Below are 27,599 nucleotides of genomic sequence, written 5' to 3'. Positions count from 1 at the left end.
CTTTTAGATCAATCTGGTCACCACCACAGATTCAGCAAAGCTAAGTAGGAGTGTGTCATGAATAAGGGGGACAAGATTGCATTGTACTGCTAGTTTGCATACATTGTGAACCGTCCTTCTGGAACCTCTCTTCTGTGCTCAAGTCTTTATGGACTTACAACATCCTAAAACAGATGCCCACCTCCAGGCTTCTTTTGTGATGGTACTCACCTATACAGAGTACCAACACCACTTTTCTTGCTGCCCATAGCATCTATTTTATGCTGGCACCCATGGAATGTTTGTCAATATACAAGAACCATCATGCCATTTTTATGTCCCCCCCCCCAAAGCACTGCACACCCTTTCCCCATATGAACCTGCCTGGACCCAGAGATTGACTTTTGATGCCCTTCTCTGCATGCTGCCTTCAAGGGGGGTCTGGAGGGTGGCGGTAAGAGAACGCATATTTTCAGTGGTAACTTCCTAATTATGAAATGCTTTCCCAAGGGAGGCCCACCAGGTCCCAACTTGGTCATTGTTTCAGTGCCAGACATTTTTTTTGTTTGCTTGTTTTCCTGGGCCCTTGATGGGATGCTTTTATTCTCACTATGTTTTTCATATGTTTATGCTTTTATATTATTGCTATGTTGCTGTATTTTATTCATCTTGTAAATCTTTTGGGGATCTTGTTGTGGCGTAATTCACAAATTTAGTAACTTAACCATTCTGCTGAAGAATCTCCCAGAATTCTAGTACTCAGGCCATCCAAAGCAACTTACTAGAAGCAAAAAAAGAATCACTTTATGCTATGAAATCCATTGCCACAGAACATTAAAACTAACAAGTAGTTAGTAGTGATAGTTTCCTTGAGTACCTGACAGAATAAATTAGGAAGATGGCATATAAATTCACTGGTTCCAAAGCAGTCTACTGGAACAAAGAAGCAATGCAATTGCTCCCTTGGAAAATATAAGTCTGACCATGTCCATCTAGGCTGTCTTTAGCACTTACTGGAATTCACAGGTTCCTTGTAAAACCTGGGATAATTTTTCAAAGAGCATAGATCCATTTCCTTTCATCTGTTGCTCACAGAACCAGTGTGGCAGCCTGATGTGACACAATAATCACAACCAGTTAAAACATGGAGGCTGCAAATTATTGGTTTACAGCCTCCAACAAATGTGTAATTTATACATTCCAGTCAGGTGGGCTGCTCATAAACAAGAAGAGCAATGGTATATAGATAAATTGTTATAATCTGTGACTGGCACGCTGATGAAAACTTGCTCTCTATATAGTCATTACCCTGTAGATTCTGTACTTTGTTTGCATTCTCCAGAATCAATCACTTCCATTTTAATAAACTATTAAGGGCGGGGGAGGTTAGCCAATGTAATATGCATGAAAGCTTGTTTTAAAAGGAACATGCCTATCACTTCTGAGAATGTCAGCAATGAATGCAATTTCCTCCTTTTCAGTTGACTTCATAGGTGGATTTGACTCTTACGGCTATCAAGGCCCACAGAAGACATCTCATTTACAGCTACAGCCCATGTATATGTGAGTACCTAACTTTCAAGTTACTCTATCAACTGCTAGATGTGTATTAATGATTAAAAAGTAGCACTTTTTAGGGAATATCCAAGCACTCCTTTAAAAGTACATCTGCTTGATATGCATTACTTACATTACAATGCTGTTGTATGAGTAGGGAATCTCAGGTTTGCATTTTTACCACATGGATTGCACTGAATGCCATTTCCAGCAACAGCCAAGCATATTCACCGCTTGCATGGAGAGTCCATGAAATTTTACCATCTACATCATCTTTCAAACAACTATTCCTGTGGATCTTTCTCTCCCAGCAGCTTCTTTGTTGATGAATGTACATTAGCCCTAATTTACCTCTGGGTGAACGCCACAAATAGTGATCCTATTATTATGCTCAGCTGTCAGACTATTTGTGAAACATGGCAGCTTTCTCAAAATACAGTTTCTCATCTGTGTGTGCCCAAAGAAATGCTTTTTCACTTTTGTCACAGTGTTCTACACTTACAAAATGTTATTTCTTCCTGTCACTGTTTGTGGCTCCCAGGTACTCAGAACAATTCAAATCCCATTTCTTCCTTCATATAGTATACCTTGCCATCAACATATGGAGCCTTCTAGCTGAGATATTATCCCATTCTCTTTATGTCCTCTGCTTTGAGAGTAGCTGATTGCATTTACAGAGTTTACAAACACTGGCTGGGAAAAATGCTGAAGCTGTAGGGCAAAGAAGTCAATATAAATTTTGAAGCTTGTAGTTGAGAACAAGGAAACACAGGAGGAACATCTGAAACTCAGTGCAGGTTTGTTGCCATTTTGCTCCAGTACTGCTCACTGACATGTAGGAGATATTGGCTATATGCAGAAGACAACAGAGCTGTTGATATTTCTAGTAAAGTGACAAAGGACACAATGGCTGCATTTGGATGTCATGATAAATTTGTCTAAATTTATCATATTAGGCATGAGAATTGTCCATGTTGGGAAAGAGAATAGGAGAGACTTGCATTTGCTTGCTCTCCTTTCCCCTAACCCACATCAGTAAGACTGCAAGGAGTTCAGAAGCTGTTGTGCTTCTGTCCTGCTTGCAGGCTTCCCATAGGGATCTGGCTGGCAAATGTGAGAACGGGATGCTGGACTAGAGACCAGCAGAACCTTTCTTCCACTCATAAGCTTTTGCTGCTTCTTTTTTATTATTAAGTGCAGCTTGTCACATCATCCAAACCCAATAAACTGTGGTTAACAGTAACTGGTATGTCTTTTGAAACAAGCCAACATCAAACCATGGTTTATGAAACTGACTTATTTTCAATAGGCCACAGCTAAGATGAACCACAGTTTGGGCTGTGTCGTGCTAAAGCTTCCAATCTCCTTCTCATGGCCATGTCAGCGAACATGTAAGCCCAAGGTTCACCTAGACTCACAATAGTCAGCCACTGTCATAATCCAATAAAACCCTTAAGACCAAATTTATACACATATTTGTATTTAAATATATAAAATACTAATTAAATGTTTTGTGTTGAAATATTTATTTAAATACCGGTACATTTTATTCTAGCTCAAGATATGCAGTTCTACACATATTTTATCCTAAAGCACATTTTATGCATTTTGGTACAATTTTTTAATTTTTGTTTTGTTTTTGAGCCAAAGGCCATATAGCAAAACTGAAAAAAGTACTAAATTGAAAGTATAATTATAGGCCTGTTCATGTGCTACCCTGAGAGGTGCGAATTAGGTCACTTTCCTTTAAAATGCAGAGCAAACAAAGTTCTCCTTGTAGGGGATATAGTAGGAAAGCAGTAAGCATTTTAAAGATCATTTCTGAAGGGCTTGGGAGTTGTTTTCTACCCTTCTTGGGGATTTTCAGGATTCTGAACCAGCTGTCATAATCAGCCAAATTTCAAGCAAAATTATGTATGTGTTGATGCATGATCAACTAGCATTCTTGCTTATGCCCAATGCATTGCTCCGTGGCATTCTACCATGATAGAGCCTGCTTTCATCTAATTGCACTGAAATACTCTTGACTTGTCAATGAGAGCAACAATATGGAACCACTAGTGCAAAGGATAACTGAACCCCCCGTAGAAACTTTGCAACGTTGAATTATTAAAAATGCATGCCGCCAAATATTTGAATTGTAGAATAAGCAAGTACATAACGTCAATATTTTTGGTAGTCTAGGAAATAATTTGAAGGAGAGAGACGCTCAGATAGACAATAGAAAGCCAGACTCCTTCAGTGCTTCACTATACAAACATTGGTTTAAAGAGAGAGAGGGCTGATCACAGTATGTTTTATCAAATGCATAATGTGTTGGAAAAAATTGCTCAAGAACAGCTCGCCATTACAGAAGAATTTTCCTGTCATTCTCTGAGGACTTTCAGCCATGAAATGATCTGCCTTCTATACAGAGCCAGTGTCATGAAGGCATGCAGTTTGCTTTATGAAGCAGAATTCCTGCAACTAGTGAGATTCTCAGATCTTATGGCCTGATTAAAACTCATTAGGATTTACTCATTAGGGTCATTTTCCCCCTTCATGTCATTGCTATAATCTGGACATTTACATTAAATCCAATGTTTCTCTTGATGTATTTGTTTCCTAAACAAAAGAACTCCTCTACATCTGAGGCCTGCTGCTGGGCATGGCATCCGTCCTTAATTATGTCATTTGCATTTTCCTCTTCTTCCAGAGGAGAAATGCCAGGGTGCCATGCTGTTGTTTCATTTATAGTACACCAAATCCTTTGGCAACCCCAATGCTGTAATATTTACCTTTGCATAGCTCCCTTTTAATGGAAAGCCATTCTGATCCAGGCAATGAACAGGGCTAATCTGACAGGGTGATGGGGAGAAGGTAGACCTGAAGCAACACTCACACTGATCATCTGTGAGGGAGAAAAATGCTATAGTGAGGGGGGCTGCTACAGCCCAGCTCTTCTCTCCCCACACTTGACAGATGTGTGAGGCTGTCAACCTCCCTGTGATCTTCAGATGAAGGCCAGTATATATATATTATTATTATTATTATTATTATTATTATTATTATTATTATTATTATTATCATGGCTAGTCACCTATTAAGATAGGAGTGTGGAGGGGAAAGGTGGGGCCCAGACTCATACTTGGCATTCTCTCTCTGCTCTCTAACCTGTGATTGTTGGTGCCATTGTCTGAAGGAGATTAGGTGTTTCTTAGAGTATACACATGATTTCCATGAACATCACCTTAAAAGTGTTTGATGAGTTGTGAACTATATATGCCAGTGGGCAATGACAACTAAATCTCTACTGTATGTATATTATTTTGAAAATTCAACAAAAAATAATCCCCTCAAAAAAGTGCTTGATGGGTATACAAACCTTTGTGCTGATTATATATATATATATATATTTCTGTCTCTTTCTTTTAGGTCAAAGTAGACAAAATAAAGTCTGTGGTTGGGGTCGAAGGACTAGTCAAAGAACTTATTCCAGCACGGCCTCCTGTGGGTGCAAAAGAAGGAAGAAGTCTTAACTTTTCTGTTTCAAAATATAATACTAGAAGAATGCTGGGACACGGAGACCTCACTTTCTCACAAGTACAGACTGCAATGCACAAGATCCTTTCTCTCCCATCTTGGATTTTCCAAATTCTTATACAGAAAGTTCAGAAGGAGAAGCGGTGGCACCATCTTCTGGTCACTGCCTGCCTTCTCTTCCCTTTGCTCCTGCCTCTGAATTATGAAACATATCTCATCCATTTTGGTTCTGTCTGGAGCCGTGTCCTCTTAGTCAATAAACACTAACGATACCATGATGACCTTGAAACAGAAGTCAATAGACAGCAAGTTGTTTGCCCTAAAGGCTGTATAATACATACTTGCCTTAACCTATCCTAAGTTACACATCAGAGAAATTCGGTGTGGACTTTCTGAAGTAACTTCCTTTAGGCTCAACCATGCTGTTCATTAATTGTTAAAGATTTCTAAGGCTGTGTCAGGTAATAGACTCTGCTCCCCAGTAGTTCCAGAGTTGGCTGTGTAAGAAAACCACCCGCTGGCAGACAGAAGAGGTGCTTTAAGTCTCCAGAAGGGCTGGGATGCAAATACACTTTAAAATACTTCTAACAGAACTGGGCTCTTTGGGGAGCTGGAAAATGCTGAGGGGAAAAGGAACATTTACTAAAGTAATAACTGTAAAGAAACAACAAAAACAGTGCTCCTTAACCCCACTGTTTTTATTTACTGCACTCTAGGTGCTTTTATAAATGACTCTAAATATGTCTTTTACTAATGACAGAGACGTCTGCATTATTTCTATCAGCAGAGGCCAACTGAATATGTATTAACTATGTTTACTCTTTTATAACTTAATTCCAGTTGAAAATCCTATGTAGGTGAGCTTTTTTAAAAAAAGAAAAACCTGCAGCATATAAGATATTTCTTTCTGGGTTTTGTTTTGTTTTTTTAGTTGGGGTGGGAGTAGTTGCATTGGTAACATTTTTGAAGACCTTTTTGTGATATTTGGGGGATCTGTTGTGTGTTAGAATGTGTATCTTAACTTTCTGTATTATCGTGGCTGAAAAAAAAGCTGTGCTGTTATGTAGTTGGCAACAAGATGCCTTTGGAAACTTTGCTAGTAGATCAATGTCTTTATGAAATACTCTTGGAGTCCTAGAAACGTCTGTTTGTTCTGAATTTGAGCTGTATATTCAGCCACTTCATTGGCTTTTCAATGGGAAGAGATATTTTGCTCAGGATTTTTTGGAACCGGAATTGCCCTCATTTCTTTATTTAAGACTTACATGGGTATTCCAGCCGTAGGCACTTGATGGGGGAGAGGTTCTTCTACAAATTAGCAAATTGCCCATCAAGTCGTCTTCAGGCAACCTTTTTCTACGCTTGCCAAATGTTTGCATTCTGTGTGGCCTATAAAAACCATCATTCCCCATGACAACTTTCAAAGTCTGTTCCTATAGAAACACCAGTCCAGCTCACTCCACCTCACATTTTTGTATCTTTCAGTGGATGTAACATGTCACAGACAAAAATAAATCTGGATGCGTCCAGGACAGACATGCACTATAAACATAATCAGATTCCAGCAACTAAAGTGGAATGGGTATAACCAAACTGTACTATGAGGAAATCTGCATATTTTAGTGGATAATACATGTAAATTTCAAAACTGTATTCCTGCAAGATCAAGCATCCTACTCTTAAGCAGTTGCATAATTGTATCTATACTGCACTGGTGCAGATTTTCAAGGTGCTCTATAATTCTTGTTGGCTTGTTCGCCATTTTAGGCTCGGACCAGAAGTCACTGTAAACCTAACATTCACTCACTATTAGTGGAATTAGTCTGGGATATGATGCATGAAGTATTGCATCCTTAACCTTACTTTTCACATAGGTGAACATGGACCATGTTACATAGTGAAGCAGCAGCACTGACCAAGCAGCAACTCACTGACATTCTATCTCCACTTATGGGGATAAACACAGCATATCAGCAAACTTATATATGTATTCTGGCTCTGGAGTAGAGTTTTGGTCTCCTGAATGCATATCCATAGCTCAGACTCCTGGTCTATTAAAGAATGATGACTATACTTAACTACACAATTTTTGGATAATCCATTGCTTTATATGGGTTCAATCTTGCTAGACACCATAAAGACCTAATTACTTTAAAAATAATTGTGTTTATTTTTACTGTTTGTATAATCATATATATATATATATATGGGAGTGTACCAACACCAAGCTTCCTCAAATTCCCTATCAGGAAATATTTGTGAAGTTTGTGGTTCAGTTCAGTGTTAGCAAATATGAGCAAGCTAGCCAGCCAGCCAGTGCTATTTCATTGGCCTATAGAATGAAGGCACTTCTCTACCTTTGCTTCCCATGCCTGCACCAGTATCTACTAGGAAACAGCCATCTTGCTGCAAATAAATGGTATACTTTCCTAGAATGTATCCTGCTACCCCTGCTGCCAAATATTGCTGTATGTTTTTAAAAACAACTCCATCCACTGTAGAACAAAGCTGAATGAGAAGAGGGAAGTATGTTCCCTTATTTCCTGTGAGCTGTATCACCCCTAGTGCAAAAGCCTCCATGAAAGATATAGAGTTTCTCCAGCTCGTGTGCAGGTTTACAAGGATCCAGACTTGCTTTTATAGCAGCACTAACACCGAGTGCCAGCTGCTTTTCAAAGTGCAGCGCAATAGTATGACTAGTGAGTGTCCAGAAAGGAGAAGTGCTTGTAGGAGAGGGGATGTTGGGTAAGGGAACCACTTTCTCTGCTTTACTGTGGGCACTGTCCCAACAAGAGATGGGTTTTCACTATAAAAGGGACTCCCAACTGAGTTCTCCTCCTGTAGGAATATATTTGGCTAGAATGTCTTTCCCTGAATTTGTCTAGGTGTATTGCAGGCATCTTCCCTCTAGCAATGCCCCTGGGGAAATGGAGTTCAAAAATGACAGTGAGGTGTTTTATTTCGGTTTGTTTTTTTTGCAAGAGATCAGAGAAAAGAAAAAGCTACTCACATTTAAAATGGATTGGCATGCAGAGGAGCAGAGGCGCCTGGGGTTGCTACTGCCTGGAGCTAAGACGAGAAAGTCGCTGAAGACCATGGTTTTCGAGAAGTGAGATGGTTCTGCTATGACTGTAAGAGGAGAAAGAAAGTTAGAGTGCCTCTTCTCCTACTGCAAGAGTAAGCAAAAACAGAGAATTTTCAGGAATTGCGATGAAAATTCTACACTTTCGATGCTGCCATACAAACACAAACACACACACACACACACTAATAGGCCTTCATACTTGCTTACATTGCAGCTAAATCACTACCACCAAAACAATTTCAAGACTGTTGACTACTACAGTGGATAAACTAATGGACACATCTGCTATGGAAAGAGTTTTAGAGCACAGTAGTGTGAGAATATCTGAAATGCTGTTGTTGAATTGTACAGCTGTATCCTCCTCAAAAATCCAGTGAAGAATGTTATTTTTCTAGACTGGACTTTTTGTTGTTGTTATAAATCCAAATATTTAGAAGGCAAGTGTTAACAATCCAAATGTCCTTTTTTTCTTATAGTCATTTGTTAATTCTGAATGTATTTTTAACAGAAGGTGGATTTTTTTTTGACTAACTAGTGTAATTTGCATTTTAAAAAAATAAATGGAAAAATATAGGTTTCCAAGTGTTTCATGGACTCCTGCTGCTTTTCACAAGTTTCATAGATTGCCGTAGATTCTCAGAAGAGCAAAAATACAAAAAGGAACAATCCTATTATATTTACATGAAGGCAATTTTGAGCTGTGCTCCACACAGATGTGTCAGCACTGAACAGAAATTGCCAGGTCATGACATCATTTTAACTCAGTCATAGGTAACTGGTATTTTCATTATCTACTGACACTAAAAGGCTACTTTTACAAGGCTGACTGTAATAGACTCTCTGTCATTTAGAATATGCCTTTTTTATTTTGTTCTCTCATCAGTGAATGTAAGCATGTGATAGGTTTACAGCAGCCAACAATGTTAACTACTGCATTAAGTAATCCCTGTTAAGAAGGAGTAATATTCTATTTTAGGACTGAATCCTCATTCAGGTTTTAAAATACTCATCCCTTGCACAGTCCAAGGGGGGGAATAGTAGAAAGTAGTTAAGAGATAGGAAAAAACCTAACCTAAGATGTTTGCCGATGGGACCACAAACTACCCTTGGACTAATATCCCAATTTATGCCAGTAAGTCTGAGGTCCAGAAGGAGGCGTGGTCAGATGGACATCCTTGATCTCTTGACAAAGGAGCAGTGCATCCTGCCAGCAGAGTAATACAAAGCTACCCAAGTGCTTATGGCCTAAATACGTCAATACATGGGCAGGCGGTAGGAAAAGCTGGCAAATATACCGTATGTTCCAACTGCCCCTGTTTACCATATGTTCTGGTTCCTTTCTCTGGAAAAATCACTCTATTTTGTCCCTATGTTTTATCTTTTTGTGCATTGCTATCATTGCCATTCTTCTCAAGGTCTCTAGAAGGTAAATTGTGAAGGAATGGATGCTTCTTGTCCCTAGCAAATATGCATGTCTGTGAGCAATAAGGCAGCATGAAGTGCACAGCCTCCCATTTCACACACTGCACCTGTTGGGATCAATTTTAAACCACTGATGATATATTGTGGGACTTTTCTGTTTTCCTAGTACATATTTAATCCCAAGGATGACCACCCTCCTGATTTTAAATCAGACACTGCAAAATAAATAAATATTGTGTGCAACAGATGGATTAAAAAGCATTATATGATGGAGGGATCTCAGGCTTCAATGTGATAACAGGGATGATAAAAAACAATTTCCTGCCTCCATCCACAATATGTTCCATATACACTTTGTCTACACAGGAGGTTCTCTTATCTTGGCTGCCTGTTGACAGCCTCAGAGCAAGCAAGCAAGCAGGCAGGCAGGCAGGCAGGCAATGGAGTCCAGCCAGCCAGTCCTTGCTGTTGGGAATGGACAGACAAGTGGGAGGCCAGGTGGGCAGGCAGGCACTATGAGCCTTACTGCCATGCAGGCCCAGCAGTGCCCACTGTTGCCACTGCTGCCTCCAAAGGTAAAGTGCTGGCCTCACGTTCACCTTGGGCCACTAAGGCTGGGGGCATCCTCATTCCAGGCCCCTGTGGGACAGTGTGAGGAGGCACTTCTCTTTGGGGCAGGGGAGAGGCAGCTCAGAGGCCAGGGTCAGTAGCAGCTGCCCGGAGGACCCCCAAGGAGAGAAGAGAGGGAAGAGGAGGCTGAGGGTGTTCAAAAAAGGGTGAGGGGCTGCCTGAGCCACAGTGGTGCCACAGAAATAATGTAGTTGGTCAAGGGAGCTGTGGACTCAAAAATGTTGAAAACCTCTGTCCTAAGACTTCCAAACTGGATCTCATCATTTAATCTGAAACTCCTGTTTTTAAATCTTACTACAAACAAAAGCCCCTTCCTTCTTATTCATGTTGGTACCACCAATACTGCCAGACACTGCCTTGAATGTACAGCAAGAAACCATGAGACTCTGGGTAGAAAGCTGTGGCACAGGTGGTTTTTTTCATCACTCTTTCCTGTTGAAGGTCATGGCCCCGGAAGAGAGAGGAAAATACTGGAAGTAAACAACTGGCTGTGCAAGAGGTGTTGTCAGGAATGATTTGGCTATAGTGGCTGGCAAGAATGTCTTATCTTGCAAACCTGGGAGAGGTAGTCAATGCAGAAGACAGAATCGGGATTCAAAATGACTTTAACTGATTGTGGGCCAAAACTAACAAAATTATTTTCAATAGGGACAATGTAAGATTCTACACTTAGGTGGGAAGAACCGACTGCACAGATATAAGATGGAGGACACCTGGTTTGCTAGTAGTACAGGTGAAAAGGATGTAGAGGTTTTGGTAGACCACAAACTTAACATGAGTCAACAGTGTGATGCAGCAGCAAAAAAGCTAATGTTATTCTAGGCTGCATCAGCAAAAGTATAGTGTCATGGAAAGTCATAGTACTGCTCTATTCTGCTTCTGACAGACCACACTCAAGAGTACTATATCCAAGCTGGAATATGTGCAGAGGGGGGCGACCAAGATATTCAAGGGTCTGGAAACCAAGGGAGAGAATTATGTTGTTTAATCTGGTAAAGAGGAGACTGAGAAGAGATATGATAGGCTAGCCATCTTCAAATATCTAAAGGGCTGTCTTATGGAAGATGCAGACAGCTTGTTTTCTCCTGCTCCAGAGGGTAGGACCCAAACCAATGGCTTTAAGCTACAAGAAAGGAGATGCCAACTTTCTGATGGCAAGAGCTGTTTGACAGTGAAGGACTCTCTTCAATGGAGGTTTATAAGCAAAGGTTGGATGGCTGTCATGGATGCTTTTACTGAGCTTCCTGCATGGCAGGAAGTTGGGCTAAATGACTCTCAGCACCACTTCCAACTCTATGATTCCATGATTTTAATAGTTGAATTCAAATTATAAAAATCATTCTAAATCCTAACCTCTACAATCAAGCAAACCTCCACCTTATTTTTCCAATAAAACTAGACAATGCTGACCTTCAGTTCAACATCAAAACAGAGAAAGCAAATGTAGATTTAATACACTGCAGAATTTATCATAGCTGCAATAAAAGCCTTCAGCGCCAGTTGACTAAACTGATTTGACGTTTTGGAATTTCAAGCAAAACTCAGTCCTGCACAGCTTGTGACTCTTCCAATTGAATGGTACTCACCTGCCATGTTTGGTGGCTTTCAAGGTGCTTGAGAAAGCAGCTTTTCTTGCCAAAATATGGCAGTTGTAAAGCACTTGGTCTTGGACTGAAGCCCACATGAAGCTTAAAGACAGGAGGAGCTGTGGGGCAGCAGACCTAAGATACTGAGTTGAAAAAGGATCCAGGTAACAGGGAAATTAACAGGAAGCCTGGAGGCAGGGTGTCTCAGGAAGTGAGCCAAGGCAGTGATGAACTTCAGGTTCCAGTTGCTAAGAAACAGGAATCTGAGGGCTAAACTTCATGCCTCCCTGGCTGCTATCTGCAGTAAACAGTACCTTTTGGAGGCAAATAACAAAGGAGGGTGGAATAAAAATAGGCGACTTAAGCACACTATTCTAGAAACATGAGCAACATCACACGCAGCTGGGCCATTTGAGAGAGCAAGGTAGAAGAGGTTGAGACCTAAGAAAACACTACCATGATATTTGTTTCTTTATGAGTTGACAGATTTCAAATACTCTTATAGATAAATTAAAGACAGGAATGGAAAAGACGATGAACTGAGGAAAGAAGGGCCAATCAGGGGGAAGTGTAGATAAAAACTCACAAGAGATCTAAGGTCAGGGGAAGTGGTACATTTTAGGCAGGCAGAGAAATGTGGCAGATAACTAGAGTCCTGGGTAATAAAGGATGGTAGCCTAGACATTTCTCTGATAACTAGTCTTCCATGTTCATAATTTCGTTGTTGCATGACAGAGCATTTAGCCATGTGGACCCTTCTCAGCCCAAAGTGGTGTTTGTAAAAACCAGGTTTATGGCCTTAGTGAAAACTAGGCATCAAGGTCTGTATTGAGAAAGTATAATCTTTATAATAACGTAGGGGTTGACAACCTTTATGGGGCTGTGTGCACATCTGCTAACTGGAGAAACTGTCATGGGTATAACCAATGTCAATGGCAACAATAGAAGGCTTCTTTTGAGCCTTATTACAGCAGGCAGAAAGGGCGAATCCTGCCATAAAGAAACATTTATATCAAAAAGGAAAGAAGCAGGGAGATCAATTTCCCAAACTGAACAACACAGTTCATAATCATGGGAAGCAAAATAAACCTCAGACTTGGCTGCTAGGCTCTTTCTGTAGGTTAGGAAAACAACAAGCTTTCTACATCATTCTGTCTGCACGCTCTTGCTAAATTCCAACTTATTAGGGGCCAGGAAAAAATGTTGGCAGCCTGATTTCTGACTCTTAACCCAGGAGTGCACTTCCTTCTGTCAGCTCACTTCAGAATCCTAAACACTAAAAACTGGGGGAAACGGCAATATAGCCAACAGTGCTTTTTAGTTACATAATTGAATCCCACACTATCTGACATAAAAGAAATTATACACATGTGTACTTTCAGATTAATGTATTCCATACTTCATTTTACCCTGATGTGCTTTTATACTGGTAATTCTGACGGTGCCGCACACACCAAAAAGTCTGCAAATTGATGCTGTCACCAAAAGATGATAGACTGATTCAATTAACCAATAAGTCATTTTAAGAGGGCTGCTGGGAGTTACTTACTAAGGCCATACACAGCTTAGTCTCTCTTCAAGAGTTTGCATTCTGTCATTCTGCTTCATTATTCTTACAGTTTCATTAATAAACCTTTGGAAAACATCCTCTTCTCAGAGGATAGCAGAGTCTGCGCAAATCTGCTTCTCATTTGCTACAGTGTTGTTTTGCACCTTGCACGAAGCAGAGGTTCGAGACGAATATGCCCACTTCTGAGAACTTCCTCAGAATCTGACGCAACTTGAATCCAAGGCAAAACAAGCTAGTTCCCAAACTCCAGAGCCACCTCAGAAGGGTATTTTATTTTTTTATGGCCCAATTTCATACATTTTTGTACCTCCCTCAAGCTATCTATGTGATTACATTTACTCCTTCATACTAATATATCTCTTTGTATAACGCAGTAGGAAAAAGTGCGAAATATAAACAACATGGAGGTATGGGTAGGAAGTCAATCTCTAAGGATATATTAAACTGGAAATTGATTTGAAATTTTTAAATTGCTAATCTGAGATTTCTTAAATTTGTTCATTTGTTTTTTTTAATTGAAAACTTAATAAAAATTAATTGGCAAAATAAATAAATATTACTCCTTCATACATATGCTAAAGATTGTGCATTTCAGGCCAAAAGAAGGAGAAAGAGGCCACAGAGAGTGGATGCTGCTTTGTGATTGACAATTCTAGGGAATGCCCTTACCAGGTTCTCTATTTTACTCTCAATAGCATTGCTTTTAGGAGGGATGTAGAAGGAACATATCAGAAACTCCTCTCTGCAAGCTGACTGCGTCTGTCTGGCAGCGGGGCAGCACTCTGTGGCTTCCAAGTACAGTTTGAGAACTGCAACTAACTTGGGAGACCAGAAAGCAGTTCGGCTGAAACCAAACTGCACAATCCAGACTACCTTGCAAATGGTTCCCTATTTTTCAGCCAGCCCCTCTGCTGCCAGACAAAGGTTATTATTTATTTTATATATCTATTAACGTTATATCCTACCCTTCCTCCCAAGGAAGTCTAAATAAACATTTTCAAGTTATCTGCAGTATATCCCCTGGCTTGATGGTGGTTGTAACATGCCCATGTTTATAAGAATATAAAAAGCAGCACTTACAAAGGCCTTATTGCTTCCTCTGGGCGTGACTCCAACAGCTTCTAGTTGTATGTTCAGAAAACTGCTTCCAGTGGATTCAGTGCACTTCTGACCCATGTAATGGCTCTGGGTACACAAGACAAAACAAGAGGAAGGGCTTGAAACAGCTGTGCTCTCCAGAGCCTCCAAGACAAACTTGTGCTTCAGTTTCTAGGTCTTGATCTTGTGACCTTAGGGCAAGTCCTCAAATTACCAGCTTCTTAATACTAAGGCCACATTCACACCATGCATTTAAAACACGAGGGTACCACTTTGAACAGTCACGGCTTCCTCCAAAGTACAGTCATACCTCATGTTACGTTTGCTTCATGTTACGTTCTTTCAGGTTATGTCCCGCGGTGACCCGGAAGTACCGGAAAGGGTTACTTCCGGGTTTCGCCACTCACGCATGCGCAGAAGCGCAAAATGATGTCACGCGCATGCACAGAAGCACCTAAGTGCAACCCGTGCGTGCGCAGACATGCCACTGCGGGTTGCGCTCTTTTCATATTGCAAACGGGCCTCCAGAACGGATCCCATTTGCAACCAGAGGTACCACTGTATAGGGACCATAAACACCAGGATTTTTCTGCATCAAAGTTAGCAAAACAATAGATGGTGGCATTCCTCTTGTACTAGGGTCAGGATCTTGCATTAAACAGATAAATGTCAGGACTTTAAAATTGGATCACCGGCTCCCTTTCTGGTCCAGGCCCAGCAAATTATTTATTTATTATTTGGTTTTAAAGGGTTTGCATTCACTTTCAATAAAATTTGCAGTTTACAAAAATTCCAAACAAGTTGACAACAAATTAGAAACATACAAAAATATATTAAAACCATAAAATTCAATTGGAGTGTCATACAAACAAGCCCAGCTTGTGGGGGTGGGGGGAGGATCAAATTGAATTTAAATATTATGGCTATTTTTAAAGCCTCATTTCTCAGGATCTGTAACCAATATATGAACTTGTTCCTTACTTCATAATTATAAAAAAAAAAATATGATACAGATGACAAGTAGAAGGACTCTTTTAGTTGTGTGTTCCTCATTTGAGTAGCAAAATGTTAGACTGTTAACATGTAGGCTGATACATGAACAGATTGTTATTACAAGGCAGAAATGGTTCTATGAGGAGTAAACTGGAACAATGTGATTCAGAGTATCTGAAGTCAGGCTTTTTGGGCCAGACAAAATACATCTGGAATACAATCAATACAATTTATATCATATTTTCCTAGTACAGCAGCTAATAGCAGCATTGTAGAATAATCTTGATTAGGGAAATGACTTAGTGGGAAACTGTTGAGCCCAAAGAGATTAGCAGCCCTGCAACTGTTCTGAACTATAAATGGATCTTCCATATATAGATTAGCCTACCCCTGTGTTAGAACAGAGTTGTCACTGAATTCTAATAAAGTGAGGGAATGAGGCAGTTTAAAGCATAACATGGGCACAGCAGGAGAGAGTACTAAAACACGCATACATTCCTCCCTCCTGTTATCTCCAACCATTTTTTTCCTGGTGGGCCTCCCTCCAAGACTGAAGGTAACTCTGAACTTCTTTGGGAGGTCCCCCCCCCCGAATTAATAGCCATTAATTTGTGAAGCTTAAAGAACACAGGGCAAATACATTAATAAGGCAGTTGCCATCAGCAAGAAATTAAAAATTCCCTTTCAAGCACACCACCATCAACTGCAAGCTTAGTGTTGTATCAAAACACATGAGTGTATTGCTGAAATGCCAGAAAGTGTGGGGGGGGGGAGCCTCCGCATGGGAAATATGTCACAGACCAGCGGCTGCCTAGTTGCAGGCACATTCGCATCAGGATAATAATGCTACTGCTGACAGATTTTTTGACATATTTGGAGCAAGTGAAAGGTTTTAGACAATGGGAGAAGAAACTGCTCTCTATTCATTTGGGTTCTTTCGCTTGGGGAATGAGTATAAAACAATTCCCTCATCGTATGCAATGGGAAAGTGTTTTAATGTCAATTAGATCCCAAGAAAGTCCCAAACAAATCCAAGTTCTTTCTGATTCCCGCCCCCCTTCATTTCTTTTTTTTTCTCTTTCCTTTTTACCTCCAGACTGGTCTACCTAAGGGAGAGACTGATGTGCTACTCTGTTATTTGCAAGAGAACTTACTGGGCTCGTTAGCCTTCATCCAAGGTATTATGCATTCACATACTGGCTCAAAACTTCCACTACTTCCTTGCCATCAGTTAAATGGGAAAGTTAGAACTGCATACCATCCATATTTTGAAGACAGCTAACACCCAAATCCCAGTACAGTATAAATTCTCCTAGCAGTGTGTTTATATGTTAAACAGCATGAGGAACAAGGTAGTATACTGAGTGTCACTCTGGATCACCAGAAGTCCCCTGGCAGCATCTTTTGGAATCAACTAGAGCAGGGGGTCAGCAAACTTTTTCAGCAGGGGGCTGGTCCACTATCCCTCAGACCTTGTGGGGGCCGGACTATACTTTGGGAAAAAAAATGAATGAATTCCTATGCCCCACAAATAACCCAGAGATGCATTTTAAATAAAAGGACACATTCTACTCATGTAAAAACACACTGATTCAGGGACTGTCTGCGGGCTGGATTTAGAAGGTGATTGGGCCAGATTCGGCCCCCGGGCCTTAGTTTGCCTACCCATGAACTAGAGATATAGGATGAGTGCCCCCCCACCCCCAACTGGCCCTGTATTGCATCTTGCTCACTGCAGCACCAGTGCTATGGAACTCCCTCCCTAGAAAGGTTTGGTTGACCCTCATCATTTTAATGTTTGAGCGGCTAATACTATTGTTCCCACCCAGCTTTAGTGTTGTTTAACCTTTTGTCTCCTTGTTTTTATGCTTACTTGTTTTACCTTGTTCTTGGTTTTAAGAAATCGATTTTAGCAAATTATTTTAAACTTCTTTATATACTATGTCGAGTATACCACATTTATAAAGAAAACTGGGTATACAGTACTTTTATAAGATAAATAAAATATATCCAGTTCCTCTTGTCTCTGCACTGCTTTAGCTCCTTAATAACTGGGAAAAGCAAAGCAAAGGAGAAGCATAAAGCAATAATGAAATTTACAAACTAGCTGAATCGATGTTCATTTTACTTAAACAATAGATTGAAAATGTGGGTTAGCAAGGAGTGGGTAGCGGCCGTAGGTGTGAAATCAGCTTGTGTATTTATTTCATAATGAATTAAAACTTGAAACCAATGGGCCCCATTCAGTTCATTTTCTATTCATTACTCAATTAATTGTATCAATAACAAATGGGCACCAGTGCTGTTTGTTTTCGTTACTCCATGCAGTGCTTATTTCAAGCTGGGGTCTCTGCTTTGTTTTAGTTGTAGTGGAGCTAATTTCAGTGGTAGCTCCCTGACAGCAGCCATGTTATTTTTCCAGATGCCCTAGACATTGCACTTGCTCTGGTATATTAAAACTAGAAAAAGAAAACTAGGAAAGAGAAAAAGAAACAAATGGAACAAAAGTGAATGTATGTAGTGAAATGAATGTACGGTAACTTTAATGTATAAGGAACCAAAATGAAGCCCCCTTACAAGTGAGCAATGAAATGAATGAAGTTTTTAATAATAATAAGGAATGAAATAATCTTGTATATCAGTACTTCTCCCTAAGCCTTAACAGGTGCCAGCAAAGTTAATTGAACAAGCTGCAAAATGTTGATCAGCTTCAGTTGAAATTATTTCTTTACAGACATTCATGGCATCTTCAACAGTAATGACTATATATCAGAGGAATTGCAACCTGCCTTAGCTGGCAAGTTCTTCTATTTAACCTGTAAATTGATGCATAAACAGGTTTATGGAAAAGCCCAAGTGTCCAATTCTTGTCCCACAAAAGAGAGCCGAGTCTTCAGAAGGCTCCTAAATCTTTCTGCCACTTGGGGAAAAGGCAACCTTACCACAGACGCAAAGGTAACTAAGATTAATGAGAAGGGAAGAAAAGGGGGGGAAACCAAGCCCATTTTACAAAAGAAAAGAAACTGAGAAGAAGCTAACAGTTGTATTTTAATGTTTGTGCAGTGCCATAACTAGCCAGTTCTTCACACCTATATTGGCTCATAATTCAACTGCCCTCCTGTTCTGTTTCCATCTGGGAATCAGCATTGTGTGGCCATTTGAGGATGGCTGTGGAAATATTCCTGCTGAAATTCTAAGTTCTCAGGTCATTCAGCTCATAGCTCTTGCAAACGCACATAGACACACACCAGCTGGCATGTTTGTCTCCTTCCCTGCCAACAGTGTTCAACAGCTGAGTGTACTTTACTGTCAGTTGATGCTTATGCACTGAGGCTACAGGGACACAGCGCTCCCATGGAAAGTGCCAGGAGTTTTGTTAAAAAATATTTTTTTAAATCCCCCAAAATCTCAAAGCTGCCTGCTCTTTCCTGTCCCCACCCCCATTCAATACCTCTTTTTGAACTGAGAGAAAAACTCCTGGAGACATTTATCCCAATCGTCTGTTCTCTGGATAATCAGCTCCCTGTACCAGTCAGCTGATCCTAATCCAAAAGTATTACTATGGTAACAAGGTCCTTCCCATGTGTCTCTCTGGGCAGAAAAGCCATGTGAAATTTGAATATTAGGATGGCTGCCTATTCTGCCCATATTCTGCAGTTTCCCACTTCTCCCTGTTGTTATAACGGCCAACCAGCCAGCAAGCCCATGCACGAGGTGGGGCAGCCAAGGACACTTGCCCTGGGTCACAGAGGGCTAAACTGGCTGGGGGACCTGCCAGGGACCAGCTGCTTTTTTGTTTGAGTGCATAACTTTATTTTTTTTTTTAATTCCCAATCTGGTCCTCAGACAAGCTCTGCCTAGACCTGCCATCCACAACATCAGACTAGGTAGGACTGCTTGAAGAATAGCCCTACTGGTCTCTAATAGGGTCTATCTGAATCATACATCTGTTCTGAGCATGCTCAGAGTTCTTTCCTTGAAGTCCACATCTCATGTTCTGGTAATCAGAGAAGCAACAGGGCATGTTTCTTACTTTGAGGAGCTTTTGTTGTTTTGTTGTATTTGTTTTGTGACCAAGAGAGAGAGATTGCACGCAAGCAGCAATGGACACTGTGTGAATCTCTTTCTGTAATAAATATCTACTTTTATTTAATCGTTTTGCCTTTATTTTCTTCTGAATTGGGGAATTAGGAAGAGAAATGGTGGACCTTGTGTATGTTTTGCAACAAATTCTGTACTGTACTATGTTAACCACTTCCCTGCATTCACTCATTAAAAGCTACAGCAGCAGCTGGTTTGGGCAGGACAGGTACATTTTCCATGCAAACCATGTGCTCTACAACTGAGCTACAGCTCCTCTTCAAGTGTAAAAAGGAGATTATGGGGGGAAATGGCAATATACTAGGCCTGCATATCATGGTAATGTTCAAAAGATGCCAAGCAGGAGACTCGTATGTGGTGCCAATTTCATCAATATAACACTTAAGGTTCATGTTCCTCAATTAAGGCTGTATCTTTATCAAACCTTCCCTACTGACTCGCAGCCACTTTGACCATAAAAAAGTGAAGAGAAAGTGAAGCCAATGTACCACAACTAATAGCAGCACATGGAAGTACAGGCAATTGCATTTTTCATTATTACTTTTGGGTCACCTCCAACTTAAAAGATTCCCAGTGAATATCCTTTGCCAAGTCTGGAATGAATGGATCATTCCACAAACATAACGAAAGAGAGAACCAGTGAATGACAATCAGAGCCCTCAAACTGCTTAGAAAACAAATATGTGGGTCGCTGTTGGGAAGATTTAATGGCAAAGAACTAACACCGATTCTTCTTCCCCTCTCACCATCGTAACTGCTCTCATGCAGCATGTATGGCTGATTACCACGTTGTCATTTTAAATGAAGTTGAAAACATGCTGACAACTCAGTAATGTTTTCCTTTCAGCTCTACAAATGCTGCAGCAACTGATTACAACTGGATTGTAAGTACCTAACAAGAGCATTACAAAAAGAAAAAGACTAATGAGGAGAGAGGAAGTGGGGGAAATGGGGTGGGGGAGAACTGCAACACAAAAATAAATTAAATTAATGAAAAGAGAAGAGGAAAAAGAAGCCATTTAAGTAGTGTTCATTATGCTATAATTTAGAGCTACAATGGCAGTAAAAAAAACAATTCTGTAATGTATTCTCTTTATGGTTTCATGTCCCAATTTGTAAATTGTCTTTCTGCCTCCATTCTTCTCTCTCTGGGGGCAAAATGGATGCCTGAACTACTCCAAGCCATGATTACAATGTGAAACAGAAGCAGCCACAAACACTCTCCCTCCAGCCCCATCAAAAGAAGAGGTCTTGCTCACATGTGGGAATATTTGACATTATTTTGAATGTGCCCCTTAGAAGGTGGTGAAAAGGAGATGTGCAAATGACTTCTGCTTCTACTGCCATTCTTCTAGTATAAAGTGGAAATGAGGAATTTGTGCATGTTTCACCACTCCTTGTAATGCATAAAGTGGGCTTCAGCAAACATTTTGCAGACCTTCAAATGTAAAAATTAGATGATACCAGTGTCGGCTATGACTTGCAGTTAAAAATGAAAAACAAAATCTAAATTAAACCCATCTGTGATGCCATGAAGGTATTTCCGGCACAAATGGCTGATTAGAGGAGTTAAGTGCAGGAATGCCAATTAACTGGCATAATTACATCTCTTGTTTTTAAAGGGAAACGGTGGCGCTTTTGTGAGAGCAAATTGTGCTTTAATTATGGTAGAATCCTATTTGCGAAAAGTGAGAGTTATTCTCCACACCTCAGGGGTTCTCAAACTAATATATCAGTTCTGTTTGGGCTTCCCTAATTGTAATTAAGGGCTTGTCCGGACAATCCCGATTGTTGAGCTCCGGCGCATCAGCTTCCTGTAGTTTAGGTATGTAGCGTGTGTCTCACAGCCCCCAGTGGCTTCCTGCTGGTCTGCCTCCTGCTGTTTTATTCAGTTTGCAAGCCTAGATGTGATCCTTGCCCATGAGCTGGCTTCCCATGCTCCTAATTCATGCTACAGTTGCCTGCATGGGCCCAAGCAAAACAATGACAGACACTTTATTTGATGGTGCTTGTCTCATCTCAGTCCCAGGAGGAACAGATCAAAGGAGCAAGGAAGCAAGGTCACATATGCTGCTTGCATGTTTAAGAATCCCACAGGAGAAATGCTACAGAAAGAGACAAATGCCCATTGGTCTAGTGCAGGAACAGCCAACTGGCTGCCTTCAGGCATCATTCAATCTGCAAGATGAAGGCTGCCATTTTTGCCCCTTCAAATGATGATTTCATTCCCCACCCCCCACCCCATGTTTTAAAAATGTGTTTGGTAGCTCCTGAATAGAGAAATAAATGGCAACACTAATATATTTCTATATCCACAACACACTTTTCACAAACCCTACCAAAACGTTGGGGTATAAACAAGTAAAGAAAATGGCAGCCTCGTGGTGTTGCTGTTGCACCAGAACCAACAGCCAGGGCTTTCTCAGTTATTACAGTTTGCAAGCACGGATTCAGAGCTTCTATAACTGATATGCATTCCTATTCCACATTGAACTTGCTGCTCTAGAGTCGGTAGCTAATTTCTTAGAGAACTGCAGGAAAGGATGAAAATACAAGAATGACCTGATTAATGTCATTTGTTCAAAAGTGGAGTGGGGGGGAAACCCACATTGCTGAGTTTTAAATATTCAGACTGATCCTTGGGAAGTGTAGTTATATCAGAAAGCTAAATGTTTTCCTACAGCTGAAGCAATCTAATTGGGGAATTAGAATTCAGAGTATGTGCAAAGTCCTATTACGTTGCTATTTGCAATATAAATCTTAACACAATTTTTACTACCCTACTCAAAGCCCTGTAAATAACCACTTTAAAACCTGCATCTCAGGTAAATGCCATTAATTCCCCAGAGACACAATACAGTCACATTATTTCAGTTTTTATTGTGTCTTTATTATTCAGCTGTGTGGAGCTTGATCCTTGTGTAAACATTAGATTTCATTGTCTATAGTTGTCCTCAGCAAAAGCAGTTTTAGCTACAAATAACCCAAAGTATCTATTCTGCTCAAACACTTTCCTGCAGCCTCGATGGCTATTTCTTAGGTTCTATAAAGGGGAAAACAGAAGAACTAAGAATTCTGTATAGGAAGGAATCCTCATAGGGTGTAGAGGGTTCATTTTCCACATCCTCTCCAGCCATTGTATGCAGACACTGGACCAGGACTATGCCCTTAAACACTGTAGGTGCCAAGCACACACTGCTAATATCTGCACCTAGCTTGCTCCATCTATTCAATGAGCTGCCACTCAAGAGTTCATGTTCCTTGACTGATCAGAATGCAGAAGCTTCAACAGGTTAAGGAAAGTACGTACAGACCTGTCATTGCCCATGAGGAGCGGGTGCACTAACATTGGTCCATCAAGCCAAGTACATGTTAGGATTTTACGTAAGCCGATGCTGGCTAGTGTGATTAGTATAAATCACATGAGATGGCTGAGAAGAGTGTGGGAACGGAAGACTGTCTTATCTCTTCCGTCTGAGAATGTTATTGGACTGTACTTTCACTTTTGCTGTATTTTTTTTTCTGCCAGAGTTTGGAGAACACAGACATGATTATGGAGTCTCTGTATATATTGTGAATAAAACGTAGTCTAGATCTACAGATGTTTCTATCTTCTTGCTGCGTGATGCCAGAAGACTTGTGTGCACTTTCCATATGAGAAGTGTTGCAGAGGGGCACTCTGGAGTGAAGGGACATGCCATAGTGTATTTTTCATCTTTGTTGGAAGCCGCCCAGAGTGGCTGGGGAAACCCAGCCAGATGGGCGGGGTACAAATAATAAATTATTATTATTCCAGAGACGTGCCTACTGGGAGACGCTCGGAGGTACTGGGGGTCTGCCGTCCCCCCAGAAGCGTTAACCCTCAACAGTACAGTCTAGTGCAATTCTCCAAATTTCAGGATGGAATGTTTCCTAGTCTTGCCACAAGAGATTCCAAGGATTGTATCTGGGACCTTCTGCATGTGGAGCATTAAGGTTACTGCCCATCAAGAAAACCATTTGCACCTGCAGCAGCTGCACCTTTTACTTGCCTAATGGGGTGGAGCTTCTTTATGAGCTTCCTGACAGGTGGGCTCTGTGGCTTATCAGGATGGAGAGAGACAAGATGGTGAGGGAGATGGCGCCAGGAGAGCCAATCTGGCACTGCTGCCAGTGTGTTTCTAGTGTGCCAGCCTCCCTCCTGCCACCTTACCCCTCCTCCTCTCAGTATGCAACGGCGCCCCACCTTCCAGTGAGCTAGCATAGCAGCTCTGCTCCACTGGCCAGCTTCTCCTGCTGTAGGTTCCAGTATCGTTCTTTGGCAAATGCTTCCGAATGTGGTATACTGTGTGGTGTCTATGTGGCGTAGTGGTCAGTGTGTTGGACTAGGACAGGGGAGTGCAAACCCCCGTTTAGCCTGACCGTAGGTCAGGAATCAGCTTTCAGCCTAACCTATCTCACAAGGTTATTTTGAGGATAAAATGTGGAATAGGACCATGTCTGTTGCCTTGAGCTCTTCCAAAAAAAGGGGGAGGATATGATATAAATATATATAAATCAATTCCCTCCTCGGCCTTCCACCTCCTGGCTTGCTGTGGAAATTCTGTGCATGTGACAGTGTTTTTGGCCTTTGGTGGGGATTAGAATCCCCTTGAAATACTACAAGTGCTTTGCAGAAGCATTCTTGGAATCAGCCACCCCACTTCTCCTTTAAACATCAGAGCAAAGCAGACAGATGGCACCGGGGAGAGAGGGGACTCCCCCATCCTCTTGCCCCCTGCTTTCTCTTTTGCCCCAAGTTTTAAAAAATAAAGTGGGTGGCTGCTTCAAATAGAAGTTTTGCAAAGGACCTTAAAACAGCCTGCCAGAAGCCCGAAGAAGAGCAAGGGGACTGCCTCGAAGCCTTTGCAAGTCTCCCCAGTCTCCCCTTTTAATCCACCAAGATGGTAAATTTAAAGCCATGCAAGGGGTTTTGGCAAGTGAGTGACCCTACCCACCTGCCAATCATGTGGCACCATAGTGACACCATGTAATTGACAGCCCCACCTACTTGTCAAATTTGGCCTCCAAGGCCACAATCCCATGGAGCCAAAAAGGTTCCCCATGCCTGTCTTAAAGCAAGAAGCAAGTGTTCTGGCCTGAGCAAGAAGGAAATATCTTTTCCACTAGCATTCAATAAAAACCCTGAAAAGACTGGAAGATGCTAGAATAAGTAATTTAAAAGTTGTCTTGTCCATAACTATAGGCTGCCTATGTCACCAGTGGGCTCTTTCAAGCACTAGGAAATGATCATATTGTGCTTTATTGTGTCAACATCAACAATTGTGTCCACACTTAAGAGATATACTTCACTTTATATCACAGAAGACTGAAAATCTGTTTCTATCAGTACCTGTGTACACTGTCTGAATTTTTTGATGAATTCCTATCTTGATCCCATCAAAAGACCTTAATCCTGGTCTACAGAGGGTTTGCATAAAAGCTATAAGTACCTTATCTGTCTTCCTTCTGCCTTTCTTCAGCACACACAGGTAGCACAAGAGTGAAAAACCACACTGTGGAAGAGCAATAAAGGATTGCTTTGCCACAGTACCGGATATCAGAAGATGAAACATTTTAACTCATAAATGAAGCATCCCCACCACCAAAGAACACCTCTGGATTCTTCAAATCTTGTGACATAGAACTCAAGCCCTGCTTGAACTATTTCATAATCTGTTCAGCAGATCTTTTTTTCCCCAAACAAATGCTATTCAAATGGGAGCCTAAGAGCACACCCATTTATGGGATTAAAGCAAGGGTGCTGGCCCATCACCCTACATTGTCCAAAATTTCTTCTCATGAAAACCAGTTGCTGACCAAGACTTTATACATTCATTATTATCCATATAAAACAGGAGTAGCCAACCAGATGTGATTGGACCACATCCCTCATCAGCCCTGGCCAAAATGGTCAATGGCCATTAGCCTTTCCCAAAAAATTTTAATTAGAGCACAGTTTGAACTGAGACTGGTGCCCCCATGGTGATGCTTTCCTGGGAAGAGAGTGTCTAGGGATCCATGTTTGGGTAGCCTCCAGCTTAGGTTACTGCCGTGTGTTATATGTAGGACTGTCTTTGAAGACTACTCCAAAGGTTCAGTTAATCCAAAATACAGCAGCAAGCTAGCTAACTATCTGGGAGCAGTTCAACGGAACACCTCTTCCTAGTCTTGGAGCAACTTCACAGGCTATCATTAACTGCCTCATATTGGAAGCCTTTCTGGAGATGATCTCAGCTTTAGAGGTTAGACTGGCAGCAACAAAACAAAGGTGTTCTTGACTGCGATGCCACATTTGCAAAGCACTGTCTCTTCAAAGAGGATCACAGAATCGAAGAGTTGGAAGGAGCTCCGAGGGTCATCTAGACCAAACTCCTGACGTGCAGGAATTTCAACCAAATCATACATGACCGTTTGGGTAGCTCAGTTGGTTAGAGTGTGGTGCTGATAATACCAAGGTTGCAGGTTTGATCCCCATATGGGAAAACTGCATATTCCTAGATGATCCTCAGGGTCCCTTCCAACTCTACCATTGTATAACAGATGGCCATTCAGCTCTGCTTAGAAACAACCAAGGAAGGAGAATCCGCCAACTCTCAAGGGAATCCATTCCACTGTCAAACAGGTCTTACTGCCAGAAAGTTCTTACTAATGTTTAGTCAGAATCTCCTTTCTTGTAACTTGTAGCCATTGGTTCAGATCCTAGCCTACAGTGCAGGGGGAAACAAGCTTGCTCCATTCTCCATGTGACAGCCCTTTAGATATTTGAAGATGGCTATCATATCTCCTCTCAGTCTCCTCTGTTCCAGACTAAACATACCCAATTCCCTCAACCATTCCTCGTAAGGTTTGGTTTCCAGACCCTTGATCATCTTGATTTCCCCCCTCAGCATGTGTTCCAGCTTATCAATAGCCTTCTTAAATTGTGGTGCCCAGAATTGGACTCTGTACTCCAGATGTGGTTTTATCGAGGCAGACCAGAGGACGACTATGATTTCCATTGATCTGGATACTATACTTCTGTTGATGCAGCCTAGAATAGCATTAGCTTTTTTACTGCTGCATCACACAGTTGACTCATGTTAAGCTTGTGATTTACTAAGACCCCAAGATCCTTTTCACATATACTACTAGCAAACCACATGTCCCCTGTCTTATATTTGTGCAGCTGGTTTTTCCTGCCTAAGTGAATAACCTTACATTTGCCCCTATTGAAATTCATTCTGTTAGTTTGAGCCCAGTTCTATAATATGTTAAGGTCATATTGAATTCTGATTATGCCTTCAGTGGCATTGACTACCCCTCCCCGTCTGGTGTCATTTGCAAATCTGATGAGCATCCCCTCAATTCCTTCATACAAGTTGTTTATAAAGACAATGAACAACAATGGGCTCAGGAAAGAACCCTGGAGCACCCCACCTGTCACTTTTTTCCAGGATGACAAGGAACCGTTAGTAAGTACTCTTTGGGTTCGGTCAGCCAACCAGCTACAAATCCACCTAGCCATTACCTCACCCCTCCCACTTTTTAACCAGCTTCTCCACAAGAATATCATGGGGGACTTTGTCAAAAGCATTACTGAAATCAATATACACTACACCCACAGCATTCCCCTGATCCACCAAGCTTGTAATTATCAAAAAAAGACATGAGATTCATCTGGCATGACTTGTTTTTAAGAAACCCATGCTGGATCACAGCATCCTAAACGCTCACAGACCAACTGTTCATCAAGTGCCAAATCTAATCTGAGAGTATGTAAGGGCAATTGAAAAGTAGGACCTACATTTTAGAAATAAATGCCCTTTCAGTACTAGCTGAATGCATTTTTATGTTCCCAGGCCTTTTTAAATGTCATATAATTGCTTTTATTCTTCTGCTGTGGTGTTTTTATGCTCTTGCTTCTGCTGCTTTTATATATTTTGCTATTTTTTGGAGGTATTGTTCTAACTGTTGTTGTTTTTATTGGCTCTTCTCTACCCACCCTGAGAGCATTGTTGCTGAAAAATTGTATACACATTTTAATAAATTACAAAAT

General features: G+C 41.0%; 1 protein-coding gene and 1 long non-coding RNA gene across 7 annotated transcripts in view; one reads left to right on the top strand and one right to left on the bottom strand.

The window, feature by feature from the left end:
• Positions 1-5,023, bottom strand: part of LOC309366711 — a 66,365-nt gene extending 61,342 nt beyond the window's left edge. For both annotated transcript variants that reach the window (XR_014166843.1, XR_014166844.1), the window contains exon 1: positions 4,901-5,023. This is a non-coding gene — a long non-coding RNA (uncharacterized lncRNA). The remainder of the gene's footprint in view (positions 1-4,900) is intronic.
• Positions 1-7,544, top strand: part of NKAIN2 (sodium/potassium transporting ATPase interacting 2) — a gene marked incomplete at its 3' end in the record, with an annotated part of 446,408 nt that extends 438,864 nt beyond the window's left edge. For 3 of the 5 annotated variants that reach the window (XM_081905481.1, XM_081905477.1, XM_081905479.1), the window contains 2 exons: positions 1,461-1,542; positions 4,951-7,544. In XM_081905481.1, the coding sequence (XP_081761607.1) occupies positions 1,461-1,542; positions 4,951-4,960 (92 nt within the window). Of the gene's footprint in view, positions 1-1,460; positions 1,547-4,950 lie in introns of those variants that run through there. The other 2 variants (XM_081905478.1, XM_081905480.1) reach the window with 1 other exon arrangement.
• Positions 7,545-27,599: the final 20,055 nt, after the last annotated feature.

The sequence above is a fragment of the Podarcis melisellensis genome, assembly GCF_964234715.1.
Source record: "Podarcis melisellensis genome assembly, chromosome: 3".
Classification (NCBI taxonomy): Eukaryota; Metazoa; Chordata; class Lepidosauria; order Squamata; family Lacertidae; genus Podarcis; species Podarcis melisellensis.
This window is presented reverse-complemented; position numbering and strand designations above follow the sequence as displayed.